The sequence below is a fragment of the Nicrophorus vespilloides genome, unplaced genomic scaffold, assembly GCF_001412225.1.
Source record: "Nicrophorus vespilloides isolate i.1.1-1 unplaced genomic scaffold, Nicve_v1.0, whole genome shotgun sequence".
In the NCBI taxonomy this organism is placed as follows: Eukaryota; Metazoa; Arthropoda; class Insecta; order Coleoptera; family Silphidae; genus Nicrophorus; species Nicrophorus vespilloides.
The window spans coordinates 56,355-81,417 of record NW_017097767.1 but is presented as its reverse complement, the minus strand read 5'-3'; the positions used below and the strand labels follow the sequence as shown (position 1 = coordinate 81,417).

Sequence of the window (25,063 nt, the reverse complement as noted above, 5' to 3'; positions counted from 1 at the left end):
TCCTTGCTCATCTTCGAAGGTCTCCAGAGACTCACCTCCATTCCACCCCGCCGTTCCAGACCAGACCAGGCCAGACCCATTGTTTCACTCCTGACTTTTATATCTTTTCGCGTTTCACGCCCAGCCACCACCACAAGAGCAAACAAAGAAGACAAGAAAAGCAACAACACAACAAAAATACCTATGTATACGGCTGAAAATTATCTTTGCCGCAGATTTACGACCATTGGTTTGCATTGCGTTTTTCTTCTAAATCATCCATTGCAAAACAAATTACCCGACATCATTACGATTTACCCAAAAACTCGAGGCGCATGTAGTTTAATTATTGTCAACAGGAACGGTTGATCGCTCTCTCTCTCTCTGCTTTTAATATCGACGAAACTGCGGCGGCGTAAAATATATTGCTCAGTCTGGGTTTAATTAATTATTGCCGGGAGATGAGACAAGTTGCTATGTAATCAGCTATCATACATTACAACAGGAAGTTGAGGTTGTGCAGTTGGTTGTTAATATGTGGAGTAATCAATTTGTTAATTAACTAACTCCATGGCATTGACATATGCATCTGCCAACATCACATATATAAATTGGGCCTCCGCTCTAAAACTACAAACCGCACAAAGATAACCCACCCACCCCGTGCGTTCAATTGATTAATCTCAAACCATACATTACATATTATATCTACATAAACACACATCTAACATTTGACCAATTTATAATTAATCTCCACTACATCTCCACATTAATATTTCACTCACTTTCATACTTTATTGTTCATACATTTTATAGATGCATGAATCACACTAAACTTTCACTTTCAATCTTTTTATTAATCTATCCGTATTGTACTCTACATAACACTAACAAGATTATTAATTTGTATAAGATTTATACAATCATGACTCCTAACATCACTCAGTTTCCGCAAAGAGATTAACGTAAAATATGATTTAAATAGTTACATTTGAAAATCAAACTTATTTTTATATTTTATTAAAAATTAAATGTTTAATATAAATAATATACATATTTAACCCCAAATTCCATCGCTCTGTTTAATTGTATCAACGTTCTCTCTCCTAACCCTAGTTGTAGCACTAGCTTCTCCCTTGGCCACACATTTCTTCCTTTGTATTCTCTTCTCTTTAGAATAAATCTGCTTCTTGATCCTCTTCTTAATTTCATCTGGATGAATAGTAGTTGCACAAGATCTAACACTCCTACTTTCAAACAACTCATCTGAACCCTCAGAACAATTTACAGATTCATTATCATCCACTACCTGCAAATGTTGCTTATTATCGCCCTTCAACTTATCAAAAATACTATCAACAGTGCAAAACTCTTCTTTGGTCACAACAACTTTCTCTGTTGCCTTTGTAATCTCTTCTATATCATCTTTAACTTTTTGAATTTCTTCTGTCTCATCTTTAACTTCTTCATCCTCGCTGACATTATTTTCAATATCTTCATCGTCGCTGACATTATCCTCAACCTCGTCATCTTCTTCATCATCATCGTCACTATCAATTCCTAATTCAACATTGATATCTCTAGCCATTTTCTTAGTGAATCCTGAGCAATGAATTTCAGCATCCAAATTATCGTTTCTTTCGACATCGGAAAACTTCGGGTATAATTCGCTCTCATAAGCGAACCTCTTTTTAAAGAATTCCCTAACGCAAGTAACATCTCTGTCGAAGTATACTTCAGCATTTATGTGACCAGTTGAAACCATCTGCGGGAAATCAATAATAATCGGTCGTTCATCCTCGTTGATCATAATATTAAATTCGTTAAAATCGCCGTGAATTACGCCGGAATCTGCAAATCTCACGATCAAATTCATCAACTCATCGTACAAGCCTTCAACGTCACTCACTTCCATGACGTTTATCCTAAAATGAAAAGAACCAAATTAATTTCAAAAGAATTATTTAACACCTCATGAACTTACAAAGGTTTGCCAATCACCAAGTCCATAACAACACAATGCCTATTGAAATCAATGGGCTTTGGAACAGGAAAACCCCTTTCATGTAAAGCTTTCATATATGCAAATTCTTTCGTCGCAGATATCCTCGACAAATATAGCCATCCGACGTTTTTACGATGTTTGTGATAATCTCTTTTATCTTTAATATTTCTGAAGCATGTCCTGCCCAATCTGTGCAATTTCAAGCAAAGCGGCTCATTATCTTGATTTGCAACAACATAGATGTTACTCTCTTTGCCAACACCAATTTGATTTCCAAAAGATGCAACCACATCTCTTTTTGTCAATGTTTTTAATGCGAGAAAATCATATCCTAAATTTGTAAGGCGATAACCATCATCTAAAATAAATCAAGTAAATATTGTGTTTTGCATTAACAATGCATTTTACCTACACTTTTTCCCTCTCTCATAACTGAGCAATCTGTGTTTACACAAATCCTTCAGCAGCTTGTGTACACCTCCATGCTGAAGATTAGCAATTGAAGCAACTAGAGCAGCCGGAACTAGCTCATGGTTCTTCATTCCCATCTCCAACTAAAATACATTAATTTAACAATAGCAATTATAAACAAACAAAAAGTACTTACAGCAGTTAACACACGGAAATCTTCCGCTGTTAAATATCTCAATAGAGTCACATTCAACTTCCCCATCTTGATGCTAATTCTATAATAATAACATGTGTACACCAAAGTTAGGTTACGTTAATGTTTTCGTTATTTGGGTTGCCTATAATAAATATTATACTCTTCATTCCACTAAACCACAATCAGTACAGCCAATTTAGTTCAAACATTCAAATTCAAAATTTAAGACCAATTCTTTCTAAATTTACAATTAAATTACAGTTTATCTTATTGTACTTATATAATAAAATATTACAAATAGTATAAAGTTTATTTATTTTCAATTTTATAAAAAATTAACTTGAAATACTAAAGTACATCTATCCCTCGTTTTACACGGTAGAAAAACGTGTAAATCGAGTACCGTGTAAAGCGAGTGATAGGTGTATATACTTTATTGTATATGTATTTACATATTACTACGTATTTATTTTTTTTTAAAGATTATTGAAAAGTACCTGGGGACCAAAGACGCTGTGTGGTGGCGTGGCCTTGCAAATTTGAAAATCGAGTGGCGCCATCTTCAGTAGTCTCTATGGAACCTTAATTCAAACAAAATCATACAACCAAACATAACCTAAATATTCACCGCTTCTCGACATTTATTGAATTTGAAGGTGATATTTTACATATATAATTTACTTTTATATTATCTAATATTACTATTTAATAAAAATTATACAATTACATAAAAAATTACAAGCTTCTCTGTAAATTTAGTCAACTAAATGTTCATTTATATATTACTAAATAATAAAGATATTTATAAAAATTCTTCGCTCGAATTTTTTTATTTCTAGGGAGTAAGGCTTTGTTTATGATTATGAATAATCAGTATCAATAGGATTGTTTACGCTTGGTGGAGGTTTCTTTGCATGTGTTTCTTTGTTTTTGGTTATACTATAAAACGCATAGACCAAGGGACTTCGGAAATACATAAAATGTATATTAAAAATAGAAGAATAATCTAAAACTTAATAAGATTATTAATTGTTGTTATGTATTGTTAATAACATAAACTGATTTTATTATAGAATATTTCTTAAGTTTTATAATGAATAAGTCAACGAAAAAAGAATACAATCATAATTAATATTATTTATTGTTATTATGAATAAATAACAACAATTAGTAATCGGGCAAAAGAGCCATCGACCTAGGTCTTAAAAATATTTTTTTCAGTATCCATTGTACCTATTAAAATATAGTAGAATAATTTAAAAATGTTCGTGGCCGACCATTTTATTATCCTCTATTGTATAACTAATATGTATAATTATTACAAATGATATGTAACGTGTCCATCAAATATACAAACGGATACTTGTACGTAATCATTCCAGACTCAATAAAGAAAATCAAATAAAAAAGAAATTCGCCTAGATCAATTTTATTTAGAATCCAGAACTGTTGAAAATATTTTTAATCGAAGTTACAATAATTATGATTATATTTATAATCAACAGAACATCAATGAGGAAAAATTAATTAAGGAAAATCCAAATCAATTCCAAACAAACTGTATAAACATTGAAAGGAAAATAAAAAACGTAAAATGTTTTATTTGTGGTAAAACTAATCACAATAATCACAAAAAGAAAAGTTGTTATTTCATATCAAATTATAAAAATGTATTGGGCAAAGATAAAGAAGTACGTAATATAGATTGCAAATCAATTTTTCTATTTAGTGAAAAGAAAGAAAAAGATTTAGTTAAAGGAAAAATCTCCAAAATGCAAATAAATCAAAAATCAAAATAAGAAAATATTAAAATTAAAAAATGTAGCTAAAGATGGAAATTGTTTATTTTATTCATTAATGAAAATTTGCAATTTTAAAGGAAATTTAAGAACATTTAAAAACAAATTATTATGTTCATCGAATTTAAATGAATGTTCATGACAAAACGATTGTTGTGTCCCAGGGATGGAATTCTGGACACTGTGGAATATTGTCTAGTGTTGTAGTTGTGGAGTCTAACTTGTAGGAATGAAATAATTCAATTGGTTTTAAACAAGTTTATTATAATAATTGGTACTATTGGGGTTCCTTCCAAGACAATGTAGATACTTTAAGAGATTGACTAAGACTAAGTTTAAATATTTATTGTACTGACAAAGTTAATTCTTATTAATACGGACGGGGTGGGAGATTGAGGTTCAGCTTCAGGTTACTGCAGTTTTGTTATCAGTTGAAAATACGAAGAAACGACGCAAACGGTCACTGTCTTCCGTGGGATCTGCCTACTCTGCATATTGATTCTGTTAATGATCTATAATAGTCCTCAATCTTACCCAAACTTTAGTGGTTGGACACAACACGATGCTAAACGTATTTTAGAAACTGATAATGAATGGGGAGATGACGATATTATATACATTTTTGCTTTAGAATTTAAAATGAAAGTGTGTGTACATACACAAAATAATAAATTATAGATTTTCAATGAGGATAGGTGAAAAAGATAGGTCATATTAACTTTGAAAAGGAACATTATCAACCTTTTATTGATAATGAAAAATAATGTAAAATATTTGAAAAATTAATTTTAATAGAAAACTGAACATTTCATTACTTTTGACGCCAATAAACACTTCTATTGTAATTATAAATTGAGATTTCACATTTGTGTATTTTATTTTATTACATTATAATATTATTATATTTTGTTGTGTCAGCAAAGAAGAACTACAGATACTTAAACCATATTTTTATGTTGTGAATTTTAGATGAAGAAACTGCAAACTATTTATTTTGTTATACAAAAATAATTGTTATTTTATGTTTTTAGACAAGAAAAATGCTTATTCTTCGCAGTTTTCTCTACTTCAACGCGGGAGGTGTCGTGGCCGACCAATTTATTGTCATCTATTGTATAACTAATATGTATATTTGTTAGGTCTACCACTTCTCTCTTAAATATTACAAATCATATTTAACGTAGCCACCATCCGATTGCCGGGATTTTGATTGTCGGGCTTGCGATTCCCAGAATTTCGATTCCCGGGATTTCGATTACCGGGATTTCGATTGTCGGACTTGCGATTCCCGGGATTTCGATTGTCGGGCATGCGATTCCCGGGATTTCGATTCCCGGGATTTTGATTGTCGGGCTTACGATTCCCGGGATTTCGATTGTCGGGCTTACGATTCCCGGGATTTCGATTCCGGGATTTGATTGTCGGGCTTCGATTCCCGGGATTTCGATTCCCGGGATTTTGATTGTCGGGATTGCGATTCCCGGGATTTCGATTGTCGGAATTTTGATTGTCGGGATTGCGATTCCCGGGATTGCGATTCCCGGGCTTGTGATTGCCACCGGCCGCACTTGTATGCCCTGCAGTTTAAAGACTTCGACATCGGCGATCGAAATAACCGTACTCGTGTTCGTTAAAGCCATTTCCATTAGGGCCTTTAACACATTTTCTAAATAATAATAATAATTAATAGTTGTTAAATCAAATTTCATTAATTCCTTACGTAATTCAATTTTAGCGTTATGCCTCTGGGAAATGTGTATGTGAAATGAAAGAAGTCCGCAGATGTTCACGCTGAATGTCCTCTTCTCTTTTGAGGGCATCTCGTGTTGTTGTTGTTGGGTGGTTGCGATCCTTGAGCCGAAACTCTCGACGAGGACGAGTGAGAAATCCTTTATGTCTCTAAACAGAGAGAGCAGTTTCAGAGGGATCGGAGTTGACCAGTTAACCACGATCCGTTCCAGCAGCTGCAAACTGATAGCGATATCATCTTCGATGATTGCCGACTTAACAAACACCTTGCAGGTGGGTATTTCATCGCATCGGATGCAATTGTTGAACGTATTTATTTTCAGGACGCTCAACACGTTTAACAACGGATTGATTCGATCCTGTTGCAGACATCTAGAAAAGATGTTTGAAAGTGTCACTTTTGCAATTGCACAATTCTAACGAAAATTTCCGTAAACTCACTGTATCGCGTAGGAAACTAGATATTTGGACCACTCCAACAGACTCTCAATCTTAGTTTCGTTCTTGTCGTGAGTTCCAAATTTGATTAGTGCCTTGTCGAGGTAGAGAGGTGTGCCACAAATGTGCGACTTGATGAAACCCCACGTCCAATCGACGTTGAAGCTCCACCACAAACACTCTATGAGCACCTCCATTTGCCAATGCCTATTGCCTAGCAGCAACCTAGGCAAGTACTTGCTGTATGAACTAGCTGCAAACACATATTGAATTGATGAATAGGGGATAAATATATTAGTAATTGGGAATTACCGCGCTTATCCTTGAACTGATTCAAAATCAACTTTACTAGATTGAAGCCCACCACGGAGTTGCATCCGCTGTTGAGTTTGATGGTAAAAGAAATTCCAATGAATTCTGCGCATCCATTCACTGCGTATATGGAGGCCAGTCGTTCCAGCACGGACCGTCCTCCAGCGGCAGCAGCCACCATAATCTGTTCCTCCGAGACTTCCGCGACCATCGACGTCCCTTTGTTCTGCAGGAAATACATGGAAATCCACTTATAGATGCTCTTATGATCGTACGTCAGGCGGAGCGTGTTCATGCAGATATACAGATCGACCACGTTCGAGTCGAACTGGCAAAACCAATTAAATATCAGTATGTATACTTTTATACTTGCAATTACTTATGACAAACCTTAGCGTCCAATTTGAACTGTGACATGTAAAGCAGCTGCTTGCGATTGTTGTGCAGATGCAGCGTGTCCAGCTTGAAGGAAAAGAACAGATTGGGCAGATGGAGATCGCCCACTTGGGATACGCTGTTGAACCTGAAGTTGATCTGTAAGCTCTTGAGAGACGATTGAAATTCCGTGCGACTGTTCTCGCACATTCCCCGCAGCTTCGTTTCTTCGATCTTGATTAGAAAACTCTAAAAACAATCATTGTTGGCCCAGAAAAAAATAAATAACGTGTGTGTTGTTACTTTCGGGACGACAGGGGCCAGCCTTAGCATCAAATCGTTATCGTTGCAGTCGGAAACGTGGGTAACGCGAGGACTGCACTCTTTGCTCTGCTTCTTCTGGAAGAGCGTATAGAAATCATCGCTGATCATGGCGCTCGTTTGAGACATGATGATACTTAATTTCTGTAAATAAAGGAGGAGATTATTCTTCATGATGCTACCATGCAAATTAAACATTTTTCAAGGATTACTTCAAACGAAAGAGGTCCTTGCGCGTCGAGCGTCGCCTCCAAACTGATGGCAAAGCTCAGCTCACCAAGACAAGTCTCATAGTTACTCTTCTTGTTGTCAGAGTGCCTCAACACTCTGGCAGAAGCCTCAGACATATTGACGTTCACCAATAACGTCCTGGAATTCTGCACAATGCTCCCATCCAGATGCAATTCACTGACAGTTGCATGCAGCAACCATCCAGGGCTCTCAGAATGAAGCAGATTTGCAGATATGTTGTACACATGAATTGCCATAAACTGCAAAATACATATTTTTACTTAGACATGAGGAAAAGAATGAAAATGAGAATTTACCTGAGCAAAGGTTGTGATGAATCGCGGAATTTTCTTGTTCCTAAAATCCATCGGATTGCCCCTATTCTGTGCCACTGGAACAACCTGCTCCTGCTGTTGAGTTCCCACATCCTTATTGATATGAACATTCTTGACAACAAGTGTTACAAGCTTCGTCACTTCTGAGTTGAAGAAGCTGCTGTTGATGCTGATCTCCTCTATGTGCTACAGAACAAGTAAATAAACAAATGCAGTAACTATTGACAACACTGGGTAAGCCTACTTACAATGGTGAATCCAGTGAATCCGTTCTTGCAGAGATTCACGTCGCAAAGTTTGAAATAGGGAAGGCCGATGTGGCCGATCTGAAGATTCACGTTGTACTTCCCCTCCAACGTCCAGGTGATAATTTTTGGTAACACCCTTTAAGTTAGTAATTTATGTAAGTGTAATTTCTATTGCACTAAGTGCATATAATTATACTGTACCATGATATGATGCAATAGATCACGGCAATGACTACTACGGTCACTAGGAATGCGCTCATTTTAATTTGACGAAACCTCTCCGACACATTAACTGAACTCGATTCTATATGTAAAAAGAGAGCGTCCAATCAAAAAAAAACAATGTTTTATTGAGTTCTAATTGGTTAGATGTTCAAATACTTACGAAAAACAAAAGTATCGTCAATGAAAAGCACTACGTACAATGAATTTATCTTTAATGGGTGCGGTAGAATCTGCGAATATGCTCGTCAGGGGTCATTTACATTAATTTCCAAATATAAATTTTGCTCCATATTCCAATTTTTTTATTTTTCCCGCAGGATACCTCCCTCTAGAATGAGCCCTGCGGACCAAAGACGTGGCGGACCAGTGGCGTTTCTGTTTCTTCCACTCCGAAGAAGTGGAAGTATGCAACTTAGTTCGCACAACGGGGTGCATGTAGCCAATCAATGCCATATTAAATAAGATCAAACATTAAAAACAAAACATATATTAATTCTTCACAAACCGGGACCCGGCGATTCTTTTCACAATGTGGAAGGTCTCGGATAGGTAGGTCAAATATTATGTGAATTGTTATAAAGGTACCAGCAATAAATAAATATGTCACAAAAAGTTAAGATATACAAAATATCCAACAAACCGATAAAAATAATTAAATATATAAAAATTCAAATAAACAACTCACATCATGAGCAGCCGATCTGTCATGTGCAGATCGCAATCTACTCAACGCCGATACTTCTTGTTTCTTAGTGAAGCCCATTCTCACGAATCATGGTTTAGATCGCACTGTGGCATTCCATTCGAAGTATCTTCTCACTTTGTTAGTTGATGCGTTACTGTATATGTATTGCCATTTTTCGCATTCGTCCTTGATAACAATTGGATACAAATCGGTATATGCAATAGACTGCATCATTCTTCTTCCCATATGTCCCTCACTGGCCAGACCATCTGCCCTTTCATTTCCAGGAATACCCGCGTGACCCGGTATCCAGCAGAACGAAGTCTTCGTGCCTGACCTTTTCAACATGCCCAGTAGAGCCTTAATTTTAAATATAATAAAGTTATCCTTCGCTGAATACAGTGTGGATTCAATTGCATCCATCGCACTTTTTGAATCCGAAAATATCACAGCCTTTGGTGAAAATAATGGTAAAATATACCCACACTCAGATATGTCCCTCTGATCTACATATAACCCATAGGCAGATGACCTTGGATCCTGTTTAACAGAACCATCTGTGTAAATATGAACATGGTCTTTCCATTGTGTGTTTAAAAATAAAAGGAAACTCTGGGTGATTTGTTGCATTGGAACACTATCATTACATCTATTCATAAAATCAACCCTGTTCCATTTTTTAAAACGAATATTCAGAGACAAATTAAAATAGTCTTGAATCGACGAATTGCATATTAGATATTCCCATCGGCTCATTACGTTGTATGCTTCGATCAGTAAGGGCATACCTTTACTTGGCAAAAAGGCTTAGCACCAAATAAAAATGCCGCTCGCCGTATCGCCTTTATCACAGGCGTGTTATCTTGAGCCAAAATTCTACAAATATATTTTTTGGTAATGCTTTCACGTCTAATGCTCAGCAGGACCACTCCGGCCTCCATATGTAGAGAGTTGATGGGTCTTGTGCGTATCATTCCAAGAGCAATCCTAATTGCCTTGTTTTGTATTCTATCAAGGGCTAAAATTTTATACTTTGCACAGAACGAGAAAATACAACCAGCGTACTCCAATCTGGGACGAATAAACGATTTATAAAATATTAAAACAGTTGCCGGGTCTGATCCCCAATCTATGCTCGAAATCGCTCTAAGCATGTTGATTCCTTTTTCCGTTGATTTAAGGGTTTGGGCTAGTTGTCTATTCCATGATAGTTTACTATCAAGCCAAACTCCCAGGAATCTAATTTCTTTCACCCATTCCACCTGTTGTCCCTCCAAATTGATTGGCGGCATGAAACTCGGTGTTCTTCTGGAAAATAGAACTTCCTTTGTTTTTCTTGAGAGATTGTTAGATTTTACATCTTCAGATAGCTATTTAGGTTCCTTAGGCATCTATCTATCTTTGTGGTATCATTATATATATTCGGTCCTGTCCCATAAAAGACAATATCGTCTGCGTAGACCAACATATAAATACCTTCCACCTACCTACCATCAATGCGCTTTATACCCAGGTGTAGAAACCACCATCCCTGGTTTTATCGTGGCGTTTTGGCGTGCCCTCGCAAATTTGAAAATAGAGTGGCGCCATCTTCAGTGGTCTCTATGCAACCTTAATTCAAACGAAAGCAATGGAAAGCAATATACCAAAACAAAACCTAAATATTTACCGTCTAAAGTGTGAGCTTCGTTGCGTATGGTTGTGCCATCCATATTCTCGACATTTATTAAATTTAAAGGTGATATTTTACATATATAATTTACTTTTATATTATCTAATATTACTATTTATTGCAAATTATACAATATGTAATTGAAGTAACAGAGAAGTCTGTAATTATTTATGTAAAATAATTACAGACTTCTCTGTAAATTTAGCCAACTAAATGTTCATTTATATTATTACAAGTTCGACACCACATATATTAGTTAATTTTTTTTACTACTACTCACTAAATCTAAAAATAATGTATTGAAATAAATAAAAATTACTAATATATTATTATCCTTACATTCGTTATTTCCTGATTAGGTAATGTTTAGATATTTCATATGTCTCTACTAATTAATTTCTCCATTTTGCAGAATAAATTAGAGAATTAATCAAATATGAATCAACAAGTACTTGGGTAAGTGGGTATCGAACATACTCAATCCAGCATGTAAAAGTACCAACAAAGTCAGGAACAAAAAAGGATATTTTGTTGGAATAGGCCCTACTCAATTCAACCCCTGTAATGGCTAACGGAAAGTGATCTGAAGCATATTGGAGAGGTGTACTATTTTCAGTACAATATCTGTTCTTTTGGATATACATCCCGGAACTGGACAAGTGTATCTCCTTTCGAAATAATTATATTTGTTTACTGTTGTCCAATACATTTTAAATATACACTTAATGGAGTTTACTTGTAGTTCAGTTTATTTAAATCCTAAATGAAATTCTAAATAGCCTAAAACAAATAAGTGAAAATTATCCCACCTTATAGTCCTCGCAAATGTTCCTTCAATCAGACTGGAAAGCTAAAATAAATTAAATATATCCAATGGCACTTACAAAACAACCTTGGGTATAAAGAGCTAAAAGTAAATCTAACAAGGATTTTATCGCCATCCTACTAATTTAACAATACTCACTAATTAATAGACTAATACAAACAAGTCTTAAGAAATACTAAAATGTTTAATAATAATAATTAAACTTATTTGGATCAGAACAAACTCGGTTAAAAGCAGTCAAGCAGTCGCGGATACAAATATAAATAGTGCGAAAACGTTAAAACAATAAAAACTATTTGATAGGATAAAGTATTTTTTTTTTATTATTTTAAATTTCAAATTATTTGGCGCTTTTATATTTGCTGTTACTTGTAGCGCCGCGTTATGTGCTCTCCATGTACTAAGGAACGCCACCACAGTGGCTATACAACAGATTTCTCATATGACTTGGTCCCCCTGAAAAGTACTAACAAAATGACAGTCAGAATATTAACAGAAAATCTTAAGTTCATTACTTTTTAGAAGATACATAAACTGTAAGAAAGACCATAAAGTCGGGTATATAAGTTCAACATTATATTATCGTAGTTGGGCAATGATTTATGTTCAAAATATTTTATATAAATAAATTTGTGAATAAATAAGAAATAATTAATAATACTACATGATTCAGGTCACTGCCAAAACCATCAAACCTTAATAAGAGAAACACACAAAGGATTGCCAAAATACTAAGATCGCAACACACAACTCCTTTTACGCATCATTTATTGTCCTTTGAGAAATACTAATAATAGTCCAAATAAATAATGCAGAACGTTACTTCATAACTTTCCTCTAGTTGTGATGATTAGATTAAAGATGCATGTAACTGTAATATTAAGAAAATATATAACTTGTTAAATAAGTTTTCGAAGATTCTAAGCTAATATTAGTAGTAAAAGTAGTTAATGGATGTAAACAAATAAGTTTTAACATATTATGAAGACATATGAAGAACATTAAAATTAGGATAAAACAATGTGTATTATTTTGAATATAAAATTGAACAGCCAAATTGAAGTGCTGAATTTCGTTCGGTGTATTTACTGCTCAATTACTCATTTTAACTTCATTCTATTTTTACTCAAGACAAATGATTATAAACATATTGCTCATGCATCAACTGAACTCAAGTTAAGTCTACTTATATTACCTAAGTAATATCTACAGCAATGCATTTACACTGTCTCGCAAAGTCGTCATTCTCCATTTTTTTTAGTATAGTTATAATCGGTAAACGCTCCTTATTAATCAATACACAAAGTCAGCCAATTTATTTTTAAACAGAGATTAAAGAAAGCAATTTGGGATAATGGAAACTTGAAATCGGGCGCTATGTGTATTTGGAACAAAACCAAGTTTTTCCTCCGTCCCGCCATTAGATTTTCGCCACGAAGTCGCATTATAAATAGGAAAATCCGCGTGACGTCACCGTTCCAAGACATCATCATCATTATCATCATCGTGGACGGAGTTACGGTAGCCCAACGAAAATATTTGGAATGCGCGAAGCATAAAATCAATCTTCATTAGAGGCACAACATTACGAAATGCATTAGGGCTATTATGGTCATCCGTATAGGACAGTGAACTGCGCATGGAATAAATAAATAAATGTTTGCGCTTCAGTTTTTCGGTCTGGGGTAACTTCCAAGAATGCACCGAGTTTATTGCCGTCCTGCATGTATTTTAAGAATTTAACAAATATATTCTTGGGATGTTAATGACTTTCATTCTTCAAGACGAGCAACGTAACCTTGAAAGATCAAAACACCCTTTTCATATTTTAAATCGTTTTTCTTGCATATTTTTTTTCTGTAAAACATATTTGCGATTAAAACGTCTTTCTCTAAACATTTCATTCTTCAACAATCAATAAAGAGTATCAGAAGTATTATTTGGTAACATTGATTCTGTTGCAATAGAAAATTTGGTAGCACATATTTTGAAAAATTAAACGTTTTGAATAAATCCATGATGATGAAACAGCTATTTCGTAAGATATAGAAGAAATCTATTTATTAACTCCAAAAATGAAGAACTAAACAAGTTTTGCAGATAAACTTGTACATTTTATTGTTGGCGCCAAATATGGGCCATGATAAATTGTTGTATCAATCGAAACTTCAAAAGTACGCCTACTATCGCGTTCCAAAATATCCTAAGTTGACAATGAAACCTTGAAATCTATGCGGTCTAGACAAAATTTTTTCTAGTAAGCCCGGCCAAAGGTTAAAATTGTATCCTAGGTGCAGTTCTATTAAAAAAAACGAGTATTGATACCAAAGTGTATTTTTTGACAATAATACATAAAATATTTGAATCTATTAAAAGTCAACTATTTTATTTGCTTTATAATAAGATCTTGGAAAGGATGTTTAACTTCCGCATTACATTTACACGTCGTTGAGCATTTGCAAAACATAAACGTGTGCGATGCGATAGTTTTATTGACAATAAAACCAAAATATTTTCAATTTATTTGGCAGACCGCAAATTACCCAACCATAATATTATATTTTCGAAATCCTAATTGCTATACGCTAAGTATAACAATAAGAACATCTGCATTGTATCCAGAATTGGCAACAATCCAAATTCCTGAAGCCATTGTTCGCATATTTTAATACACACCGTAGTGATCTTCCGATTAAAGCACGTATTTCTAAAGATTCATACAGCGCGTACAATTTTTTGTTCACTCTCGTCTAAACTTCATAAATTACGCTTTGTTTCCAACATAAATTTTCTTTAAAAAATAAGACGGTGGAGCAAAAATCTTAATAAAAATAAATCTCGTTTATCTACTCATGTGCGCATTGGTATTGGCATATGGGTTCTGAAATATGAACCAATTTACTTGAAATTCATTTCATAAGCTGCAATATGTGGGCAGATCAAAACTATGTAGATATTGCGCGTCTATTAGTAAGCTTCTGTTTTCCTTAACACTTTTCATTTGTATCGTAAAGAAACGTTTCACAATAATACCGCTATATAACTTTTCTGCAGAATTAATACGTTTCGAAAAAATGTAACATACGTGACTACTATATCATGAATGTTATGTTATATAGAAAAAAACTTAAAAGTAAGTTTTTCAGAATTATAAAAGTAAAAGCTTTTGAAAGTCACACAAAATATATGTTTCTGTAATTTACACATAATAAAAATAAAGTTTAAATTATTATTTTCTATCCACGTTAAATTATAAAAGTAAATTTTAAACGGTATCTCGTAATAATCCAGATACGAATTATTATTTGGTCTATTTGCAAAAACCCAAAAGTTAGTTAGGATTTGTATTCCAAATAACGTTTGTATGTATATGTAATATTTGTGTTAGGTAATAAATTATAGTAACGTTATTTGAGATTGGAAAAGATAAACATAATATTACGAACGTTTGATGTGTTTACGTGTAAAATGTTTAAAATTTCATGTTGTATAAAAATGTAATGAAAAAAAATGACTTTAGTGATTGTTAACATTGGCAGCCTTATAATACTTTTTAATATATAAAATTTGTCAAATAGAGTGAAATATTGGAATTATTACAATAATAATATTTATTATAACAGTTATTAAACATAATTAATATGCAATAAGTTTTAATTATATATTTTTTAGTAATTATGTAAATATATAAATAGAACTTTAAATATGATTTTGTATATAAATTATATTTTTGTAGTAGTTTATAAAATAGTTTTAAGTGAGCGTAATTATTTCGAGTTGTTTTGAATGCAGAAGGTGAATGTTTATGTCCATTCATTATAATGTTAGTGTAAGCGGTGTTATTTAGGAAGTGGATTTTGTAATAGATAATCCAAAAGTGAATTTAAGTGTCGATGACGTCCATAAATACGTCCGTGCCGTCCCAGATTTGAATGCCAGTGTGAGAAATGAAAGATCGCGACGCTCTGGAGAGGCGTTCAGCCCGGGCTGACCGGCGTCGTCTCAGCCTTACTTACAGCAGTAAGCGTCGCGACGCCTCAGTTGATCAGACCTCACTTAGTTCAGACCGATGTTCGGATGTGAACAACTCTCTACATAGTTTATTTTTAAAGGATGCCAATGCGGAAAGGACAGTAAATATGGGCAGTAACAAGATGAAACACGCAATCGGCGGCAGCATCCACAGGATCCGCGAATTCGAACTGGAAAAAGTAATGATGATTGGAGTGCATCTCTCGTCCGATGCGTCCACGTTCGCGCCGCCAGCTAAAAATAATACCTTTTCGAAATGCTCTATTGTCCTGCCAAAATTATACGGATTTGTTTAACGTTATAAAGGAAATTGTTGTGGTTGTCTGTTAAAGGTAAGCCTGGCCGATGAATTCGATATTCTGCAAATCGTGGGCGAAGGTTGGTTCGGAAAGATCCTGCTAGTCGAGCACAAAGCCACTGATACGGAGATGGTATTGAAAGCGCTTCCGAAGCCGTACACAGCACTGAGGGATTTTTACAGGGAGTTCCATTATGGGTTGCATCTGGGGGCGCACAAGAACATCATCACGACGTACGATGTTGCGTTCGAAACGGCTGGATTCTATGTTTTCTCACAAGAATACGCGCCGTTGGGTAATAAGTGGACACTGCCAAAAAAAAGCAGTTTCTCAAGTTCATTATTTTTAGGCGACCTGACTTCAAACGTACAAGAAACTGGAATCGGGGAATTGCACACGAAGAGGGTGGCGAAGCAGCTTGCCGCGGCCTTGGAGCATCTACACACAAGAGACTTGGTGCATCGAGATGTTAAACTGGACAATATATTAGTTTTTAAATCAGATTTCTCGCGTATTAAATTGTGTGATTTCGGTGAAACAAGGCGCGTGGGATGCGTGGTGCCAAGAAGAAACGAGTGGCTGCCGTACGCTCCTCCAGAGGTGCTACAAATTCAAGCAGACAAAGATTATATGTAAGTTATATTCGAAAACACATCAGCTAAGCATACAATCAAATAATCGTTTAATTTTAGGACCGTTACCTCACACGACGTTTGGCAATTTGGCATTGTGATTTTCGTCTGCCTAACAGGATGCCTTCCATGGCAGAAAGCAGCTTGCGATGATCCACGTTATACTAGGTACCTCTCATGGCATTTGAGCACAATGAAAATAGGAAGACAACCGAAGCTTTTCAAGCTTATATCCTCGAAAGGTCAAAGATTGTTTAAGAAATATTTAGAACCCAGACCTGAGAAGCGCCCTGCCGGATTAGCCGAACTCTACCGCTTCATGGACGACAGGTGGCTTTCTAAAATAGGTATAGAAAAGAACAACGAAGTCCCCGCCGAAGAAGAGGGTCTATGTCCTTCCATGTACAGCTTCCACAGTAGTCCCGCGGAAAAAAATAAGTTGCTATTCTCTTTAACGCAATATGGATTGGAAACAACAGTGGACAGAGCTGCGAAAAAGGATAGAATACGAGACTGGATCCAAAACAGTGTCATCGAGGAAGAAGACGAGGATGTTGAGGATTACGAAGACACTGACGACGATATTAGAATCAAAGATCACCAGACAGGTCCAGCAGGAGAAAGGATTCACAACCGAGGACCGATAACAGACAGACGAATTAGCAATGGACACGCAACAATTGAGCGACGGATCAGCAGAAGAAACTCTATTCGCAAAGTCCCTGAAGTGTATTCCCCTCCAATAGATCCTAGGATACCCCTAGAACAGCAAAAGGATAAACTGATTGAAGCCAAAGCAACAACGAAGACAACAACAAAAACGATGATGAAACAAGCAAATTCCCTCGATGAATCAGACGGCACTTCCAGCCTATACACCTCCAACGAATCATCAGCTTCGCAAACAACAATAAACTTTGATCATTTTGGCATCAAGAACGCCCTTCCATTCCAAACAATCAAATTGCAATCATCTGTAAGCACGGAGAGCGACTCTTCCACAAAGCATAGAATCAATATCCAGGTCCCTCAATCGCAATACACCATCGCCCTGAACGGTAAAGCGCCTCCAATTGCACCCAAACGCACGGTAAGAGAGGACAAGCGCTTCGGAGCTTATGGAAACTTCGGCAGTAAAAGCTCGTCCAGTAATAGCAACAATTCCAAGAAATGAAACAACAGGTGAAAACCTGAATGGAATCGTCTGAGATTTTTGGCACGAACCGAGATGAGCGTGAACCCTGCCAGAACTTTAATAAAATAATACAGAACTGATATGGAAAACGCAAAACAAATAACTTTGCCACGGCAAAACAAAACACCTTACGCAATCCAAATTCCGATTCTAGACATTAACATACATATATTTTTCATTTTTTATTTGTTTAATTCGTATTTAAATATTAATAAATTTCTAATTAATTAATTATTTGTTTCTTGCAAAGCTACGATCTCTAAATAACTTAGACTTTAATTTAATAATAACAACAACAAAATTACAAAAGTCATTAATTAAAATTACATGCATTATTTCAACGGGCTATTGACTATAGGTCATTTGGCCTGTTCTAATATATGTAAAAAAAAAAACAAAATTTCAAATAATTAAAATTGAAAACTGTTTGCTAATTTCAATTTAGTATAGGCAATATTCAAACAATCAAGTTATTAGTTTTGCATAAGTTGCAGAGTGTTGGCCAACTGTACAACAAATAAATTCCCATAAATCATCAACAAATTGTGCCACATTTGACGTTTACTTGAAAATAGAAAGCCGTGCATTTTTGAATGAAAATATTAATGTAGCTTGTGTTGAGTACTAGTTTATAGTGTGTTCGCAATGGATTCCAAACAAGCAATACATGTGATGACCCTAGCAAACAGTATAATTGGTGTTAGCATACTTGCAATGCCATACTGTTTCAAACAGGTATAGATCAATTGATATTACATCAAAAAATTGATAATTAAATTATATCCTTGCAGTGTGGCATCATCTTATCAATACTTTTATTGATTGTTAGCAGTATTATATCAAGATTGGCATGCCATTTCCTACTTAAATCTGCAATTAAGGCAAGACTGAGGACATTTGAAAATTTGGCATTCCATGTGTTTGGCACTTTTGGAAAACTGTTTGTGGAGATTGGGTTGATTGGTTTCCTTCTAGGGACATGCATTGCCTTTTTTGTAGTCATGGGTGATTTGGGACCACAAATTATTGCTCATATGACCAATACACCATCCTCAAACACTTTGAGAACTAGTATTCTTTTTGTACTGGCTGCATTTTGTGTATTACCTTTAGGATTATTAAGGAATGTTAGCAGTTTGAGCACAGTAAGCACAGCTACTGTTGGCTTTTATGCCTGCTTAGTTCTAAAAGTAAGAACTTACATGCATTTAGAAATTTGTATATATTAACACATTTAATTTCAAGGTGATGTGGGAATCAGCACCTCATATATTACAAGGAGATTGGTATGATAAAGTGGTTTACTGGAGGCCAGCTGGCATTTTACAATGCATTCCAATATTTTCAATGGCTCTATTTTGTCAAACGTAATTTCATTACAAAATCAGAAAAATATATTTGACACTAATATACTATTTTCAGGCAATTGTTTGAGATTTATCAGGCAATTCCAAATGCTTCTCAGGAGAAGATGAATGGAGTTGTAAGATTAGCAGTGAACATTTGCACTATTGTTTATATATTTGTTGGAGTTTTTGGATACATTGCTTTATCCCATGAGCCTACCTTCAGTGGGAATATATTGCTAAACTTCGAACCGTCCATAATCACGGAATTGATGAAAATGGGTTTTGTCTTATCTGTGGCATTCAGTTTCCCACTGGTAATTTTCCCTTGCAGGGCTAGTTTATTTTCATTGCTATACAAGCCAGTAAGTTTGTAAATATTATTTATTAGACTGTTACTTAACAATTCAAATTGCAGATGTACTCGTCAATGCACGATACGCCAATAACATATATACCGGAGAATAAATTTAGATTATTAACAGTATTGATTATACTGATCTCTTTAACAATTGGTATTATGATTCCAAACATCGAATTGGTTCTTGGTTTAGTAGGTTCCACGATTGGTGTAATTGTATGCGTTATCTTCCCGGCGTGCTGTTTCATATGCATCACAGTTAAAAATACCAATGAAAGGTTGTTGGCTCAAGCCATGCTCTGTATTGGCATAGTGGTTATGGTTCTTGGAACATATGCTAATCTGTACGCAATTGAAGAAGTTCATGTTGAGAAGGCATTAGTAATGAAAGAAATTGAAAATCCTATTAGAGAGGATATAATCATTACTACACGGAAGGCTATCGAGATGAATAAACTTGAAAAGGAAATAGAAAAAATCGAAGAGAAGATTCTTGAAGAACGTAAAGAAATACGTCATGAGCCGCCGCAACCTGAAGAACCTCAAGATGATTCACCACCACAAATTAAGGAGAAAGTGGAGACAATAGATTTGCTACCCGAAGTTCAAAAAGTCAACGTTACAGAAAAAGCAGTCGTCAAAAAAGAAGTTGAGACTAAGGCGCCTGAAGAGATTAAACTGGACATAGAAGCAATTAAGAAGGAAGAAAAAGAACTATTGGATTCAAAGAAGGAAGACAAGTCACCCAAGTTAGAGAAAATGTACGAAGAAGAGAAAAAGAAAGTCGAAGAAAAGGATAAAATAATTACAGAATTGCTTCATAAAAATGAAGAAGACAAAGTTAAAGCAATCGAGACCATAGCGAAATTAGCTATTGAAAAGATTGTCGAGGTTCAAGCTGAAGATAAACCTATTCAGCAAATGATTGCGAAAAATCCGGAATCTTATAACATTGGCAAGCAAATATCAGAGCAGGATTCGCAAAAGTTGAAGAACTTGGGTCCACTTCCGATCGCGTTGAGCAAGAATGTTAAACCTACAGTTGTTGAGAATAAGCCTGTGAGCATATTACAAGTTTTGGACGTACCAAAGATTAAAACCGAAACCAAACAAAACCCAAGCGAAATCGTCAATGACGCCGAGGAAAAAATCGCAAATATAGAAAAGACTGATGTTAAAGTTGAAGAAACAGTTAAAAAGGAAGTAATTAAAGAAACAGTCGTGGAGAACAAAGAAGAGAAAGATATGAGAAGGGACATTCTGTCTAAAGATTACGATAGGAACAAGAGGGATGTTGGCGATGAACAGTGCGACGACAACGGCAAAAATAGATCGAATTCAGGGCAAAACATCGATTTAGAAGCAATGGATATTGCCAAAGCGGATGACACGGTTTCGTTGACTAGAGATTTGAAAAGCATTCCCAATAGAGACGGAAAATAGGCGCTCCACTTTACACGATTACAAATCTCAACTGCCTGTGATCTCCTGATTTTTTTTTGATAAATGTATATACTGTATATAAAGAATAAAAAATATTTTATTTAATCAATTATTCGCGGGGATATATAAACGCGTTATGTGAAACTTAGTATAATTCTTCAAAGGAATTCCATCTCTCGCTCTATGCCTACAAATTTGAGCTGCTCCGTAGGGCCATATCTGTAGTCAAAGAACAGTTCTTCACCAGGCTGGATTGCTCGCTTCGCGAAAATCCCAATCCTATGATCCCCATTCACCATCATCACCTTGGCGTAGCAATTTGGATTGATCGAATGATTAGCAAATCGGATTTTATTTCCTTTTCTTGTTGCATCGACCACGAAATCTGTAAAGACAATAATTTATAACAATTTTTCAATATAAAATAAAGTTAATTTAAGCCTTTTTATGAATTCATATCAGAATTGCTAAATTTAAAATGTTGTTTAATCATTTGTAATTTAAATTATTATTATAAACTCACCGTTATTAAGGTTAAATAGAAAACTGCACATGTACTTGTCATAAACTTTCCCTCTGCGGTCGGCCTCATCCTGCGAAATAATCTCTCCGCAATATTCAGAAATAAACTCATTTTTCTGGGCACTATCCTTCAGAAAGATTCCCCAGCCTGCTACGTCAGATGGTGCCATCAATAAATGTTTATCTACAAGAAAAGAAATTTATTTTTTTTACGTTCAATGTCTTCCTTCGTTAAAGAGACTTACGTTGAGCACGCTGCACGCTAACATTTTTGCAAGTAATCTTGCTGAGATCAAACTGATCCGCTCCACAAGTTTGACATAAGTCCGGATCACATTCTCGAACAGCCAAGTAACAAGGACATTGCTTGGTGTTGCATTGCGCTTTGCATCTGCATCCCGGGAACCGATTTTGACCTATCAAACAGATGATTATTAACTAGAGTAAAATTGGAAGATGAGTTACTTACAGTCTGAACTACATTGGCAAAACTTCTCGCAGAAGTTTTGAGCACCAATGCATGGACAATGAGCATCGCAGCTTTGTCCGGGATGATCGCACGGAGTAAAATTATAAACGTGATTGCTGCTCGAATCCTTTTTCAATTGAATTTTGCGGCAATGCACCGACCAAAGACGATGCTTCTTCTTCTTCTTTCTGGGCGGAGTGTAGTCTTTGAACGAGTCTTCGGTGGGAATATCAGCCGCTTCCTTCTGGGCAAATTGATACACCTAGTAAAATAATATGGGGAATAAGAAATTTGCACATTAAAAATAGAAATATTCAATATTATACCTGCTGGCATGTTTTTGTAAGCATGATTTGCGCAATGGCACAAAAATTGTTTAGAAACACTTTGATCAAAGCACGGAACAAACTTTGATCAGAACCGGTCCATTCGCAATGATCATCCTTTCCCATCAAGCCCAGCAAACTGAACGCCGTGGTTGTCGAAACATCGGTATTCCCATCATCTGGAAAGAATCATTTAATATAAACGGAGTCCCTTTGGGCATTATCAGTTTACCTTTATTGAATTTATTTGAATCATTGCTGTCTTCGGAACTTGCCTCGTTTCCAGAATCTACGGATTGTTCTTTACAAACCTTCCTAGGATTTTGATTCGCGCGACTATTTTGAGACGTATTGTCTTTTGAATTCTTATCTTTACCTTTATCGTTTTCATCTTGCTCGTCTTGCTTCGCTTTTGCGGCCAACTTTTCCTTGACACCATCCTTATAAATAGAATTAAGAACTTATAGTTTTGAACAGTCTGCGGATACAATAACTTACCAACAGCATGTAGCAATCAGGGCCGCACGGCTCCGTGAACGGTTTCAAATCTGGACCTCGACGTTTCTGCAGATTTGGACCTGGATGACAAGCTTGAAGTCCTAAAGTTGAGATATATTAAGAAGTAACTTCATTGTAAATTACAATGTACATAATTTAAATAACTTAATGATGACATTAATGAATAACAAAAATTGAATAATGAGTTAACATAACTATTAGCATAAAGTATTTGAAATGATTGAATGGTCTTATGTTTGCTTTTTTGTTTGTGAATGAATTTACCTTGGTTTCCTAAAAAGCAGCAAAACAAGCAAACAACCCATGACTCAGGATTGTAAAAATTGCCTTCAAGAATCTCAATTATGTTTATTTAAAATATTTAGAAAATGAAATAAAAGCGAAAAAACTTACTATGTAAAAAGCAATCATATTTAAAACACCTTCTGCAAAATAAAGTGTGAAATGAATGTAATGTTTGTTCTCTAGGTACAGATTCAGCTGTGGGCCCATCAATGTTTGGGGTGCATTCTGGTGGCAGTGCATTTGGATCCATTCTCTCAGTTAATTCTATATATCTACAAGGGAAACAAAATTGTAATCATTGAAAGACTTTTACTGCAACAATTACTTTTCCCTCAATTCTTCTGGTTGCCCTTTGTCAGGAAACTGTGATGATATTGCTTGAAATATCATGTTACTAGGAAACTCCAATTCCTCCTTTTTAACCTCCATCTTAACTTCCTCAGAAGTCTCCTTGGCCTCAACAGCCTTTTCACCATCTTCTTTTGTTTCAGTCTCTTCTTTTGGTTTCTCTGCTTCTACCTTTTTCTCCTTCTTTTCAGGTTGGTCCTTTTTATCTTGGTATTGCATCAGTGCATGCACTAATTCAACAAATAGTTGATCATCAATGAATCCAGATTCCCTATCACCATGTACTTTTCCATCATAATTTTTAATCAGTTCCTCGATAAAAGTGCCATCTTGATCCAAAATTTCATCTCCCATATATGGAATGTTGTGAAGGACAGTCTCATCCTCAACCATGAAGTTTTGTTGGATTGGAGCCCAGGTATACATGGTAGGAATTGGTGTTACAGAATTTATAATTTTAATTGGAATAACTTGTATGTCTCCTAAGAGGAAACAAAAGATTGATTAAATCTATGAAACAGTGATGGTATTATGACTTACCTTCATTGCCAATTACTTCAGCCTTTTTCATACATGTTACATGTGATGGAAATTCTGGGGTATTCACCCAAAACGATTTGCTTTCCGTCCATCGTTTCTGCTCTGTAATCAGAACTTGGCACACTCGATTCTGGTTCAGGTTCCATTGAATCTTCACCTCGTCAGCCCTTTTGTACCTTTTGATTTGCCTCAGTCGCATATATTCTTGCTTTACGCGCTTTTTCCATTCCGCAGACACCTTTTGCTTCGACATCTCGAGTGTTTTGTATATGGTATAGCACTAATTGAAAATAATCAACATATTTTTATTGTTGTTTACAATCTATTTATTACAAGCGTTCAACATCGCGCCATTTCTATTGCAGGTTAATGATAATAATAGTAAAATAACAGTTTCGACAACTTTTCTCGACAGAGCGCGTTGCTACAAAAATGTGCAGAATTGCAATGTTGCCATGTTAATCCAATTTGGAAATAATACAATAACAATAATAGTTTCAATATAGTAACTGTAAAAAAATACATTTTTCGAATATTTCCAATTAATGTAATAGTTTTTGCAACACGAAAATAATAAAAACAAAACGCATCTTTAGTTTAAATGAGAAGTAAAGTTAACTTTCAATATTAAACTTAAAACATGGAAAGCTTAATTTTAGAAGAATTAAAGTTTTTATTAATACATTGCTATAAATCATTGGATTAAATTTGTGATTTAACAAGATAGTTTAACAAAGATTATGATGAACATCTGGATTATACTAAACGTTAGGTCACTGTGTTTATAATGAAGCAATTGTTTATTTTAATAAGGTATTAAACAGTATTTGACCTAAATTAATAATCAGTCGTATTCATGTTTTGCGTTCAATTGAATTTAAATCGAAAGTTCATCCATATATTTATCATTAAAATACTTCATGAATAAGCAATGCATAG

At 35.0% G+C, this 25,063-nt stretch overlaps 6 protein-coding genes across 9 annotated transcripts; 2 read left to right on the top strand and 4 right to left on the bottom strand.

The window, feature by feature from the left end:
* Window positions 1-896: 896 nt before the first annotated feature.
* Window positions 897-15,878, bottom strand: LOC108560893 (serine/threonine-protein kinase RIO2). 2 transcript variants are annotated; one of them, XM_017918609.1, is made up of 5 exons: window positions 15,824-15,878; window positions 2,592-2,670; window positions 2,397-2,538; window positions 1,964-2,342; window positions 897-1,904 (listed from the first exon to the last, which is right to left on the bottom strand). In XM_017918609.1, exons 2-5 carry the CDS (start codon window positions 2,655-2,657, stop codon window positions 1,037-1,039), a joined length of 1,455 nt encoding a protein of 484 aa, XP_017774098.1. In that variant the 5' UTR covers window positions 2,658-2,670; window positions 15,824-15,878; the 3' UTR covers window positions 897-1,036. The 2 variants fall into 2 exon arrangements, with proteins under 2 accessions (XP_017774098.1, XP_017774096.1); XM_017918607.1 differs by lacking the exon at window positions 15,824-15,878 and having other exon boundaries at window positions 898-1,904; window positions 2,592-2,778.
* Window positions 5,553-9,049, bottom strand: LOC108560887. Its single transcript, XM_017918598.1, has 11 exons — window positions 8,785-9,049; window positions 8,601-8,703; window positions 8,400-8,535; window positions 8,134-8,337; window positions 7,798-8,076; window positions 7,568-7,729; window positions 7,280-7,513; window positions 6,890-7,217; window positions 6,581-6,830; window positions 6,111-6,511; window positions 5,553-6,056 (listed from the first exon to the last, which is right to left on the bottom strand). Exons 2-11 carry the CDS (start codon window positions 8,657-8,659, stop codon window positions 5,566-5,568), a joined length of 2,544 nt encoding a protein of 847 aa, XP_017774087.1. The 5' UTR covers window positions 8,660-8,703; window positions 8,785-9,049; the 3' UTR covers window positions 5,553-5,565.
* LOC108560882 lies at window positions 9,397-10,601 on the bottom strand. The gene is made up of 2 exons (XM_017918593.1): window positions 10,098-10,601; window positions 9,397-9,849 (listed from the first exon to the last, which is right to left on the bottom strand). The coding sequence occupies exons 1-2, from the start codon at window positions 10,599-10,601 to the stop codon at window positions 9,397-9,399; spliced, it is 957 nt and encodes a 318-aa protein (XP_017774082.1).
* LOC108560890 (mitogen-activated protein kinase kinase kinase kinase 5-like) lies at window positions 15,636-18,138 on the top strand. The gene is made up of 4 exons (XM_017918604.1): window positions 15,636-16,018; window positions 16,172-16,433; window positions 16,488-16,770; window positions 16,831-18,138. Exons 1-4 carry the CDS (start codon window positions 15,755-15,757, stop codon window positions 17,942-17,944), a joined length of 1,923 nt encoding a protein of 640 aa, XP_017774093.1. The 5' UTR covers window positions 15,636-15,754; the 3' UTR covers window positions 17,945-18,138.
* A 275-nt stretch (window positions 18,139-18,413) lies between these two features.
* Window positions 18,414-21,193, top strand: LOC108560888 (putative sodium-coupled neutral amino acid transporter 10). Its single transcript, XM_017918599.1, has 5 exons — window positions 18,414-18,700; window positions 18,757-19,155; window positions 19,211-19,332; window positions 19,388-19,676; window positions 19,730-21,193. Exons 1-5 carry the CDS (start codon window positions 18,611-18,613, stop codon window positions 21,113-21,115), a joined length of 2,286 nt encoding a protein of 761 aa, XP_017774088.1. The 5' UTR covers window positions 18,414-18,610; the 3' UTR covers window positions 21,116-21,193.
* A 1-nt stretch (window position 21,194) lies between these two features.
* On the bottom strand, window positions 21,195-24,631 carry LOC108560889 (histone-lysine N-methyltransferase E(z)). 3 transcript variants are annotated; one of them, XM_017918603.1, is made up of 12 exons: window positions 24,125-24,630; window positions 23,562-24,066; window positions 23,345-23,508; window positions 23,216-23,224; window positions 22,931-23,031; window positions 22,809-22,872; window positions 22,665-22,721; window positions 22,433-22,611; window positions 22,107-22,368; window positions 21,883-22,053; window positions 21,639-21,821; window positions 21,195-21,500 (listed from the first exon to the last, which is right to left on the bottom strand). In XM_017918603.1, exons 1-12 carry the CDS (start codon window positions 24,375-24,377, stop codon window positions 21,274-21,276), a joined length of 2,175 nt encoding a protein of 724 aa, XP_017774092.1. In that variant the 5' UTR covers window positions 24,378-24,630; the 3' UTR covers window positions 21,195-21,273. The 3 variants fall into 3 exon arrangements, with proteins under 3 accessions (XP_017774092.1, XP_017774090.1, XP_017774091.1); XM_017918601.1 differs by having other exon boundaries at window positions 22,665-22,872; window positions 24,125-24,631; XM_017918602.1 differs by lacking the exon at window positions 23,216-23,224 and having other exon boundaries at window positions 22,665-22,872; window positions 24,125-24,631.
* Window positions 24,632-25,063: the final 432 nt, after the last annotated feature.